At 41.8% G+C, this 12638-nt stretch overlaps 1 protein-coding gene across 2 annotated transcripts in view; it reads left to right on the top strand.

Moving 5' to 3' along the window:
* The window catches only part of nrg3b (neuregulin 3b), a 283520-nt gene that overhangs the window by 35162 nt on the left and 235720 nt on the right, over window positions 1-12638 (top strand). Inside the window, exons 2-3 of one of the 2 annotated variants that reach the window (XM_080873085.1) lie at window positions 4371-4410; window positions 8440-10818. In XM_080873085.1, the coding sequence (XP_080729211.1) occupies window positions 9984-10818 (835 nt within the window). In that variant the 5' untranslated portion in view covers window positions 4371-4410; window positions 8440-9983. Of the gene's footprint in view, window positions 1-4370; window positions 4411-8359; window positions 10819-12638 lie in introns of those variants that run through there. The other variant, XM_080873084.1, reaches the window with a different exon arrangement.

Here is a 12638-nt window from a genome sequence, read left to right as displayed (position 1 = left end):
AGTACTGGCATGATTAACCTAATAAAGCTGTTAGTGAATGTATATATCCTAATCCTCTCTACAGTGAATCTGCTTTTCAGAAACTCTTCTGCAAGGTTTTTTTCACACAGCACAGGTTTGCACACTGAGGTACACTTCAGATACTGCCAAGAGAAGCTGTTGACAAAAAAAGCAAACTCAAACTCAACATTCAGTCAGTCAGTCTTTCTTTCAGTTGTGCACCAAGAAGGTAAAAGAAAAAAGTCACACTTGCATATTAAATTATACTCATGGTTTTAATCAATAATACTCTGTTTAATGTTTCATCCTTCCATCAGTGAGCGGTGTTTAATATGGCCGATCTGAGACTGCAAGTGTGGAAAAAGAATGACTCATATTTTACTGGTCTCTCTGCATGTGTGCTTTTACGTCAAACCGATGTCGTGTAGGAGACACGTAGGAGAATGATTGTAAATAATAATGTCTTCTGCTGTAGATGTAAAGCAGCAGCGTTCCTCGCAGCTGACGAGGTGATGATCACCGAGGCTGTAACGGTTTGAAATACGCTGATTACTGTGGGTTGAGTTTTAAAGATCTCATTGCTCCTCCGGCTGTATGTGAATCATGAGAGAATGTTTTAGCATTTTAGTTGTACAAAATGATTTAGTGCTGGGATAAGGGTATAATAAATATAATTGTCAGCTGAGGATAAATGATTAACTAATCATTACTAGAAAATATTAATTAATCACCAGTTGTTTCAAAAAAAGAGTTAATCATCCTGGTCATTCTTTGGTTTTAGAGCCAACTGTGAATATTTGCTGCCTTTGTAGGCTTGTTTTTGTAAACTCAGCATGTGTTTTGGACTGTTGAACAAACTAAAGCAAAAAGTGGAAATAATCATGACATCATTTAGCAATACTCATCATCATAGTGATGTTATTTTTTATATTTTCATAAGTGTTATAAGTCAGATGTCTTTGTGTTTATATTGTTTTTATTGCTATATCATATTCTCATCTGGGACTGAGTTACAAGTCTAGAAAAAAAGATCCGTTTGCATGGACTAAAACAAAAAACAGACACACACTAAACTCCAGTTGATGCAGAAAAAGAATTTATCTAATCTTGAACAGTATTATGGCATTAAAAAGTCATAACTGCAGTTATGACTTTGTCACTGATTGTGTGACATATTTGTACAGGACGTTTCCAGTAAGTGGAATTCTTTCTGTAAATTTACATAGCAACAGGAAGCCTCGCATTCATGCCTCTCCTGTTTAAAACCACACTGTGGATTGCTGTGGTATTATGGGCAACATGACAGACTCTAATGTAGGAGGACAGGTGACACACTCTGGGGTGGGATTTGTGTGTGTGTGTGTGGGCAGGCGGGCGGGGGCAGCCATTGAAACTCACTATGAATCAGGTTGGCGACTGTATGTGTGAAATGTCATTTTGATTCAGCAAACCAGCAGCCCTCCAGTAGAAGCTTTATGCATCTTCCCTACATAAAGGTCTGTGCAATTATTAGAACGATGTATATTCTTTGTGTATCACTGAGACATTTCTTAGCGATGCACAAAGACAGAGAATCTTTGATGGTTTAAGCCACTGAAAGGTAGCAACATTTAGCGTCACAATACTGCTCGTATGAAAAGTGTGAAACTTGTAAGAAAATAAGCTTTCATTTAACATTTCAAAACCAATTTGATTTTGTGTCAGAGAAAAAATATATTTTCATCATTTTCCTGTTAGGTTATGAAAGTGCAATTCATGAAAAAGATGCCGCTTTGAGTGCTAATTATGCTTCTTTCGCAACGCAGTTTAGTGACAACGTGAAACAACATATATAGCTATAGACTCTTTGTAGTGTTAAGCAAAAGTTAGAATAAATTGCAATGTGACAAGAAAGAAAGAAAGAAAGAAAGAAAGAAAGAAAGAAAGAAAGAAAGAAAGAAAGAAAGAAAGAAAGAAAGAAAGAAAGAAAGAAATCCACTTTGTTTTTCATGTTTCATATTTTGGTCATATTCAACAACTCATTAGCATTCAACATCACCATAATACATCATCATTGTTTCTCTTCATGGTGCCTTTTTATATTATAAGTCCTCAACAGTTTGATCATAAAACTATAAATCTACTCACAATCCAACTGACATGTCTTAGTACAATAATTGTAGATATACACTATCATGAAAATAGAAAGCGGTCACAGGTACTTTAAAGCGTAGGTGGTTCGCCACAAATGGCAGTTGTGAAATACAAATCATACTGACATACTGTGAACACAGTCACTTCCTGGCTTGAAAGACTTTGAATGACTGTTCAACAATGTATATTTGGCGAGGCAGACAGCTCAGCTCTTGGACTCTTTGAAGGCATGTTGTCCAGCATTTCCACAGTTCAAATCAGCCTGAATCAAACAGCAGATTTTGAAAACTGGATCAGTCTAGTTTCATTGAGCACCAATCTGCCTTACACTTCAGTCCATGAGTTTTTCTCATTATATCTCCAGTATCACAGTCACAGTGGTCACGAGGCTACATTCTCTAGCCAATTAAGAAAATCCATGAAACACACACACACACACTGAATCACACAACCAAATCATGCAATATCTCGTGTATTATTAAGCAGGGTTTGAATAAAACATAATGCTAGTGTTTCCCAAATTATTCTCACAGGGGAAGTGTGAACTGCGAACATATTTGTGTGGTGCTGTCCTCCAGCTTGAATTAATGGTATTTAGGATTGATTGTTGTGCTTTCAACAGTAATGTTGTTTTCTTCATGGTAAACTTTGACATATGCACGACATGAGGTTGCATTCTTGGAAACAAATCTGTGGAAAAAGACATGTTTAACATGCTCCTTTGTAATCCTGACTCTGGAAATTGGTTGATTTTAAAGTCCGTTGGTATCAAAAGAAATTATTGTCTTGGAAATTGTTTCTTCAAATCAACCATTGGGTAGGATAAAGGCAGCAATACAAAGGGACAGAATGGAGAGCCTAATATTACCTCAAGGAAATGCAGTTGCTTCTCTCCAAAGATTTACCATCCAGTGATTACGCTCCCCAGAGACACGGCCACCCTTTGAGTAAGACACAAAATAGTTGCAGATAGAGCTTTCGTCAATAAGTCATTGAAGGTCGGCTTAGCGTTAGCAGCTAAGTAACTGGTGGCTAATCAAGGGAAGCGAATCAAAGTATTGGCTGTTTAAGGATTTATGTGTGAAGGACACTCTCATAAACACTGCATGCAAAAAGCAAAATTCCTGTAAATTGTGTTTAAAGAAAAACACAGGATAATGTTTGCTACATTGCAATCAATTTGCTCTTTATGTCCCTGACTGTTTAACAGCGCAGCAAAGCCAATGCATGAATTAATAACATAACAAAAGTGTATGGATTTTTAAAAGTATTTAGTATTTTAAAAAAACAACAACATCCTGCTGTTTTTTAATGACTGAAACATCAATGGTCTGTGCTTTGTACTAATATCTAATGATACTAAGAAAACAGTGAGAAATCCTATTAGCAGTACTGTGATTCTGTTTTCTTTTTTGAACTTATTGGAAATAAGATAATAGGAACATATACCCAGAAAGTGCCAGATGAGACAAGAACCACAGTTGAGTTCCATTCCCTTCGCTATTCAGCCAGTGTTTTGCTGGAAATGCATATATACTCAAAGGGAATAAAGATCCATCCACCCTGGCAAAAGTCATAGAGTTGCAATGTAAACAGAAGTGAATTTCACTATGGGCAAAACATATCGCTGTTGACACATTCAAACTGAAATCACAGAGCATGTGCAACTGTCCCCAGCTGGGTTACACCTCTCCACCCTCTCATTTCGGGGTAAAGAGGAGGCCTTGGAACTGAACGATGCAATGTGCCCACTGGCAGCAATGTTGGAGGTCCACTGCGTTTGGCAACAACAGCTGAGAACAGCTGATCCCATTTGTAGGCTTATGACTCGGCTGCCTCAACAATATAGAATAGATGATGATGTGGTGTTTGCAGTTGGGGACAGATGATTTAATTACTCCTACACATGTAATATTGTCTGCCTGCTACACCCCAATGATAAGATTACTTCACATCATGTTTCTAAGATGTATTTATAATGAACTTTGATGCCTTGCGCGATATTACTGTATTTATTGTGGTACCATAACGCTGATGTTGTTATTTAATCATGCATACATCATTAAAATATAATATTATAAGTCAAATTAAGAAGAAACAGCACTTGAGACTGTGCATTGTCTTATTATAGCTTATTTACTGATAATGGTTGGTTGATTATTTGCTGGTCACTTTTTTTTTAAGAATCAGCACCATGGACAGCGCTTTTGATATTTTTTTTTTCTGCACTCTTGCAGGTGCTGCTGCTGATCTTCACCTCTTACCTGTCACCAATACGTAAGGGCTTTTTACACTCGCCACTGATAGACTATCAACTGAGAGCATGATGCAGAAGTTCAACAACACACTAAAAAAGCTTTCTTTCTCTGTTGGGTTATGGGATGACTAACAGTAGCTTGAATGGCATGGATTTGGCTATGACATGCTTTCAATTTGCCTTTTTAACTTGTATACTCGTTAACAGTTCCTGCGTGTTATGTTCTTAATGTCACAAGCAAAACCTCATTAAAAAATAAAATAAAAATTTTAAAAGCTCTAATCCCACTCGCTTTTGTTGTATATCACAAAAGTTTTTTAAAAACCGAGAAAACCTGGACCTCCCATTTAGCAGGAATTCTCCGGCTATTCTTTAGATGTGGAGATTGCCCAACGAGATACTTTGCACTCCACTGCAGTGGGCACCCCCACTTCTAAGTTCTGCTCTGACAGGTAACCCATTTGACATTCAAATGAAAACCTGCCTGTGAACAAAATCTCAAGTATATTTGAAGTGCACTGATCCCACAAGAGCTGTGATTTCCAAGTATTAGGAATGCATGTAGCCAAGCAGCACAGTGTGGATTCTCCTGATTAACACTCATAAGGTTGTCTAACTGAGTGTTGAAGGTCGTGGGGTAAAATGCGGCGACACATAGATAAGAAAAGTCCAAATTTTTTGAGATAAACTGAGGGGCATACTTAGGAGACGCTGCAACCAGGGACTTGCATGGGTTTCTGTGGCTAAGAGAGGAAGTCCTGAAATTGAATTTCCCTGCAATATAAGTGCCAGCTAATTATTTTCATAACCCGAGGAAAACTTTTCTTGTGCTTCGTGAAAGCCTGCTTCCAGAGGTCAGGTAGGGATCTTGCCAAATGCATTAATCAAAGAGGGATAGTACTAAGCATCTCACTGAAGCACTAGTAGAAACTAGCGAACCCCATTAAGCACTAATCCTATTTTACAGGTTTGGATTGGGGACACTCTAAAACTGCGTTCACCTTTTCTGAAACCACACACATGCAGGAAGGAAGCTGCACAGGACGTTATCAAAGGAAAAGACACCACATTATAAATGTATTTCCTCTATTTTGGTTTGAGAAGTCTTTCTCAGTGTGTTATAGAATGTGTTTGTATGTCCTGATCAGTCTTGTTAAATAGTAGCTCCCTAGAGCTCCTTGAATGCAGACACTTTCAGAGAGAAAATACATTGATTTTTAATATTATACAGAGAGCAATAATCAATACGGAGATAAAGGTTGCCATAGTTTATGCTCTCAAAGTGAAGAAGGTTAGTGAAAGAAGCCTATAAGCTATTTTTATAGTGGTGTGAAGGTTGCAGAGAGTGTAAATTCACCCATTACCTATTGACCTTACACACACATCGTCATGCTCAAGAGGCACACTGGCCGGAGTCGAAAACAGACTAGACATGTTTTAGACAGGATGACTGACACAAATGTAACCCTTCATCTGAGCAAAAGGTTCATAGAACCACTAATATTCTTGGGCAAGGAGATACCCAGGGGAATACACCAGATAAAATGATATCTGCTTCTAATGACAAACCTCCACAGCCAGGATAAGCCAAATGGCAACAAGATGAACTTTAACTTACGTCAATGGATGTTCATCACAGCCAGTGAGCTTAATGGCCTTTTCTGCATAACAGAAAGGAATTTTCTGGTCCCTGCTTACAAGTACAGGACATCACTGGATGTTGCATTCAGAGGGCTTGAACCGTTAATCATTATAGAGCGTATAGTTTGGTACCTACCCCACGTACAGAACTGCAACCAAAGTGACAGCATCAGTATATCCACTATGCTTATTATTTATTTTTTCACTTTTATTTTTCAAGACTCACTTTGATAAGAAACGTACAAAAACTAAACATAAATAAACAGTTGTTTAAAAGTTTCATTTGACCACTTTTAGTTTCTTATATAAAATAATTTATAATTACATTACATAATACAAGCTGAAGTCCAGAGCACATGCTTTAGTTGTGGCATTTGTGACAACAGCTTTTTACAGGTTGAATTTATTCATTTTAAAATGTATTTGCATTTACAGTATTAGTAATGTATGAGTGAATATTGGGAAATAGTATATGAAACATTATGTGGTGTTATAATACTCTAATAAGTCTAATAAAGTCTCATTGAAACTTTATTCAAAAACAAAAAGAAACTCGTACAGAAATGGAACCAACATTTCAATGACTTGAATAGATTCCTCTGCTGGAAATCTTCACATTTTTTCCACTTCTTAAGAATCTTCAAATACTTGAGAGGGGTAAGAAGCACAGTATATTCCTGGGAGAGAATGACTGTCGACAGCCTGTCAAGTTCAAAAGCATCTTCAGAGCGGGACATTACCTCTGCGCCTAAAGCAGTAAACAGTGCAGTCAGACTCATCGTGAACATTAGCAAAGCCACAAATGAAAAATGTGATCACTGCAAGAATATAAAAGGAGCTTGTGGTTGTGTCATTTCCTGTTGTTTATGAAAATGAAATGAAAAGCAAACTTCGGGGTCACGGAAGTTGTTATTGTCCATAAAAAAGCGGAACCGCTTTGGCAGCAGCTTAAAATGTAAAGGAATATGTAAAGAAAAAAAAAGAAGTTTAAAATGTGACTTTTTGCCATATGCAAGAAGACAGAATGCAATATCAGATGTTTAAGTTTTTGGAGGGTTTTCTGAGTTGTTGTGAGTTTTGGATACTTGATGAATCACATCAAGGACCAAGACACCCCTTTATCTTGGTCCTTTCCTTCTCACTTCCTTTTATACTTAGACAAAGACACGCACCCATTTTCAGCCTTCTTTTCAAATGTACAGCAATATAGATGCACCCACATTTCGAAATGATAAACGGTTTTCTTGATTTTGTCGACTACTCCCGTTTCTCTATTTAAAAAAGAATCAATCATGATACAAAGAAGCAGATGGCAGCCTTAAATAAGACCACAGTCCTTACTGCAAGCAACGGTGCATGTGAAACTAAAGACTGTCTCTGTATTTGCAAACGTCTTTCTCTGCACATAACAAAAGGGGACAGCTGAGACGATTTGCAGGCTTGGAGACGTCTAACTGACTGAGTAACTCTTAACTGAGTCCAACCTGTGTAAAATTAGCCACTTTTTTGATTAATGATAATACAACTGCAATTAATTGAGGAAGAACAGGGAAAAGGTACTGTAGTAAAATAACAGCAACAGTGATGTGTCTCTGGTGACAACCAAAGCTCCCGCAAGTAGGAAATTATTGCCACAAAGTTGCAAGCTATTTTAAAACGAAGAAGAGAATACAGACGACTGCTCCAAGTGATGCCGAATGGTGGTTATATCTCAGAATTCAAAAGACGATACAAGTTCGCTGAATGCCTTTAACCTATGTCGTCCAAGTTTACTTGTGCACACACACATTTGTTTGTTTGCGTTGCATTTATGCTTTACATACAGCAGGTCCCAAAGGCCTTGATGGTTCGGGCACTTTACGTCTCACTGCTGAACTGTAGGCTTTCTAAAAGTACGAACGCACATTTTTCATTTCACTAAGTCGCACTGGCCATAAAACCACGCTGGCTGTGTGCCTAAAGCACCGCTGTCCCCTGTGAACTGTTAAATACGGGATTCATCTACTGCCCGCGGAAGTATCAAGTTGAAGTAGTGCTCCAACTCGCCCATAGCCTAAATTATGAGCCCGGTGTTTGGTTTGCTTGCTCTTGTGTGCCACTGGTGGAAGACATCGGGGTGGCGCCTCCCTCCTCCTCCTCTCATCCTTTCCCTCCCTCGCTCCACCGCTCCCTGGGGTGTGTCTATGGTAGCGCCTCTCCTCTCTCGTTGCCGTGCGTGTGTGGTGCGCGCCGCTGTTGCTGCCGCCGCCGCCGCCTCCTCCCTCTGCCTCCTATCTGCATCTGCTGCAGAGCTTTAGCCAACACGCATCTGTGCTCTGTCTTGTTTTTCCCGCTATCTTTCTGCTTTTGCCCACCACAATTGTCACTTTCTTCCTCTTTTTTTCCTCTTCTCTTCTCTTGCTGATAAGGGAGTCAGAGCACACCTACAGCCGTGGAGTCTACGGGGAAAGATGGGGCACTGACTATTCGTCACTTTGGAGTATTGAGGACGGCGATGAACCGGAGGAGAGCGCCGGATGGGATAGGAGCCGTGAAACCCACATCATTCACCGCGGATTGAGCAAGCCTCCCCTCCCCTTCCTCCTCTCTCCCCTCACTCTCTGTCTCTCCCTAGTCTGCAGCCTCCAAGAACAGCCGCCGCATCATTTTTTCAGAGCAGCAGTACCCCCCTCCTCCCTCTCTCTCTCTTCCCCATCCTCTTTTCTACCCGTCTCCCTTTCTGCTGCTTGCACCACTGTGGGAATGCAGCGAAGGTAAACGAATCGTAAGGGGCTCCTGTTTTTTTTCTTCTTCTTTCTCTTCTCTCTCCTCCACCAAACACCGGATCTATTATCCCAGGGACGGACTGCAGTCAGACTGCTCTGGAGACACGCCGCTGTCATTCCGGGAAATCAGCGCGGGGTGGTCAGCGTATGGATTAGACCAGGATCAATTGGATTTAGCCCGCTTCTCAGGGCACCACCAACAGCAACACCGCCCCAGTCTCATTGGCAGATCACATCAGATCCCCTTCTGCCCTGCCTCGTTTCAGTTTCGGTGGCTTTCACCGGCTTGGATTATCGACAGCTGGAGCGACCGAAAGGGTGGCCGTTCCTAAGGGCTGTGAGGGGCAAAGTTGGAGCAGCCTACAAAGACATTGCAAGTGGGAAAGGGAGCCCATTAGTAGGCTGCACATAAGCTACAGGCTCTAATGTAAAGTAAACTCCGATGAGACCCAAGAGTAGAGTGATTTGAAGAATTTGTCTTTTGCCGACCTTATTCGGCCGATAATCATCCAGCTGAGTGGAGAAGGGTGCTGCCTTTAGCCCAGGTTGTTGGTCTGCGCACGAACACACACGCGTATGGATTTACAGCTCCAATCTGAAGCTCGCCACGCAACGGATCGATATCTTTCGTTTTTTTGCGTCGGCTTTTTAACAAGGGAGTGAAGCATCCTGGGATTTATCATCGCTTCGTTAGCGCTAAACTACAGTGAGGCGCCCTCCCCCGACCCCCCTCCCTCTTCCCCGCCTCTCTCTCTCTCTCTCTCTCTCTCTCTCTCTCTCTCTCACCTGTCCATAACCTGTGTGCTTGTGTGTATATTCTTGTGCATTTCTGTGTCTGTGTGAGTTTATGTGGTTTGTTGTCCGCCAGAGGGAGTGTAGGTTATATTGCTCGTGTATGCATTTGAGTGCCGTGCCAGCTTTTAATTAGTAAGCCTACACCTAGTACGTGACTGAGTAACTTAGGCTATCTCGTGTCTGCTCTGCTTGTGGGTGCTTGTGCATTAGTACGTGTTTTATGTTGCTGCATGAAGGCATATAGACCAGGTATTGTGTGGGTACTATTTACTTAAGATGCACAGCATTTCTTCTGCACCACTTGTCCTTCCTCTTACATGCCATTGTGTAATTTGGCCACCTGTTTGACCTTCCCAGTACCTTAAAAGAGACAAAAAAAAACCTCCAGCAGGATGAGCGATCGTTCTGGTGCAAGTACTCTAGCAGCCATGACGCTGGAGGAACCAGGGGCAGAACAGGCATCTCCTCGAGCCCCCGGCCCTCTCCGCTGTGGCCCCTGTGCCGTGTGGCCTCGCCAGCAGACCTGGCTCTGTGCCGTGCCCCTAGTCATGGGCTTTGTGGGACTGGGACTCAGTCTTATGCTGCTAAAATGGATTGTGGTGGGATCCGTCCAAGACTATGTCCCCACTGATCTAGTGGATCCTAAAGGTAGCATTGGACAGGATCCTATATTTCTCTCTAAACCCAGTGCCATGCCCAAGGGGCCTGACATTTCCACTGCCACCAGTACTTTAGCAGCCTCTACGACAGCAATGGTGTCAACTACCACGCCACTATCTGCAGACGGTACCGCCCCAGCGCCAAGAACTAGATCAGGGCCTCCAGCTAATCACTCGGCCAATGGCAGCACTGCCAATGGAGATGGCAACAGTGCCCCACACCTTCATAACCGTGCTGGCACCCGCGTTAGCGGGACTGTTACCACTTCTGCTACTCGTGCCACCCGACTCACTCCACCATCCAGCGGTAGGGAGGTCACCCCTCGAAGTAATGTGAGAAAGGGAAACAGCAATGGACGTAATGGAGCTGTCAACTCCAAGCCAGGGCAGACTTCTCCTACCGTCACCACTACCACATCTGTTACAACTACAGCTACACTGAAGGCCACTGCTAAGGTACAGCCGACCACCTCTCAACCGCCAGCCCCTGTCAAGCCCACGTCACGCTGGAATCATGGACGCCCAGGCAAGGGCCCGGCCACACGCCCACACCACCGCTTCCGGACGCGTAAGTTCACTTTTTGAATTTATGGAATTGTATAAGTGAGTACTGCTGTGTGAGGTTATGCGTGTGAGTCTCCCGATGAGTGTACCACAAGAGCTTCTTTTTTCTCTGGGCCTTTATAACAGGAAGGATGGTATTTGACTACAGTAACGAGTTATCATCTCTACCTGTGTGCCTTGGTAAAGAAAACCTATTTCGTCTGATATGCTTTGTTGTAACTCATGGGCTGAGAATATAATTTTTTTCCCTTCGATATCCACATGGAAAGTGGATACTCTAGCAGCTTAACATTAATCATATTCATTAGCACAGGCAGATATCCGAGGATATTCTCAGTATTTTCACCCCTCTTGTCTTTATCTTTCACTTGTGCATTAATCCGATATGAATCTTACCTCCGGAGGAGGTTTTTCTTTTTTTCACACAGTGGTTTAAGCACCGTTAAAGACAGAGCTCCATTTCGTAGAATTTATTTTGTTTTGTCTGCTAGAGTTGGGATGTTAAAGCTTTTTGATGGATGCTGTGACCGAGGACAGCATATTTGTGTTATGAAAACAAATAACAGGAGCGGGTGAGGTGTGGAAGCAGGAGAAAGGTTAGCTCTCACCTCTTGTCTAGAGGAATCAGTTATAACAAGGCCACACATCCCATTTAGATGAGAGGATACTGAGAGCAGAATGCCGCAGGTACAGCTTTAACACTGCAGGGAGGCAAGGAGGAGGAGATACTAATAAAAAAAGAGACTGAGAGGGGGAAATATGATGGGTACAGGGATGAGAATGACGTTTGCGAGGACAAGTGGAAATATATGTGGTAGGAAATGGATTAAAAGATGAGAAATGCTTTGAAAACAACATAAAGTTGAAGAGGATGGCGAAGGAAGGAAGTGAATGCGGGAAGCACAACAAAGCAGGAAATTGAAGAGTAGGAGTTGTGAGAAGAGAGAGATGGCAGATGGAGAGGGCTAAGTGAGGGAAAGGCTATAGGGAGATAGGGTTTAAAGCAGGGGAGCTGTGAATTTTGCATATTTTGCATTGTGTAAAGAAAGAAGGCTTCGTGATCAATTCCACAAGGGACATGTTCTGAACTTCACACAGATTTTCTTTTTTTTTATGTGGGTGGAGCATGATGTGTGTGTAATCATTAGAACTGGGTATGACTACGTAAAATGTAACTTTTTTTTTCAACTCACTGATGTTGGGAGCATTTTGGGATTTCAGTAGGGGTCTTTCATTTTAGTGCCCTATTCTGGCTCAGTTGCATTTTCACTTCCGATAACTGGACTCACCATTAGAGTATTTTTGGATAGCTTCCTGTTCTTTTTTCAACCTACTTCTCCAGAGGGCAGTGACAAAGTATCACGATGACAACATGAACCTTCATTTCTCAACATTTCTGCTATGGCTCATATGTTTGGACAGCAGTTCCGGATGACTACAAGTTATTTCTTATCTCCGTGTTCGTCGCCGGACATGTCAGTGGCTAATACTCCACTGACAGTGATTAAGTGATATATTTTTCTTTAGCTTAGGGCAACATATTTCCTGCATAGCTGTTTGGAAATTGGATGTTAAACCACCTTTTTAAAACAAAAAAACCCCTGCTGTGCTACCTTTCTCATTTTCCCAAATATGGGCGCTGTGGTAAACCTGTTTGGCCAGAAAACAGCTGTGGCATGAGGAATAGCATAAAGACAGTCTTCTGACTTCCCCTGCAGAATAATCCACTGCTCCACAGTCAATTATATCACTCCACAAAGAGCTGCCAAACAGCTGAAAGCTGCCAAAGTGGGCAACCCCCTTGTGTGAACATCAGGAAGCATC

This window comes from Rhamphochromis sp. 'chilingali' (genome assembly GCF_963969265.1).
Source record: "Rhamphochromis sp. 'chilingali' genome assembly, chromosome: 22".
Lineage (NCBI taxonomy): Eukaryota > Metazoa > Chordata > Actinopteri > Cichliformes > Cichlidae > Rhamphochromis > Rhamphochromis sp. 'chilingali'.
The sequence above is the reverse complement of the archived record's forward strand: the minus strand, read 5'-3'. Positions and strand labels throughout refer to the sequence as shown.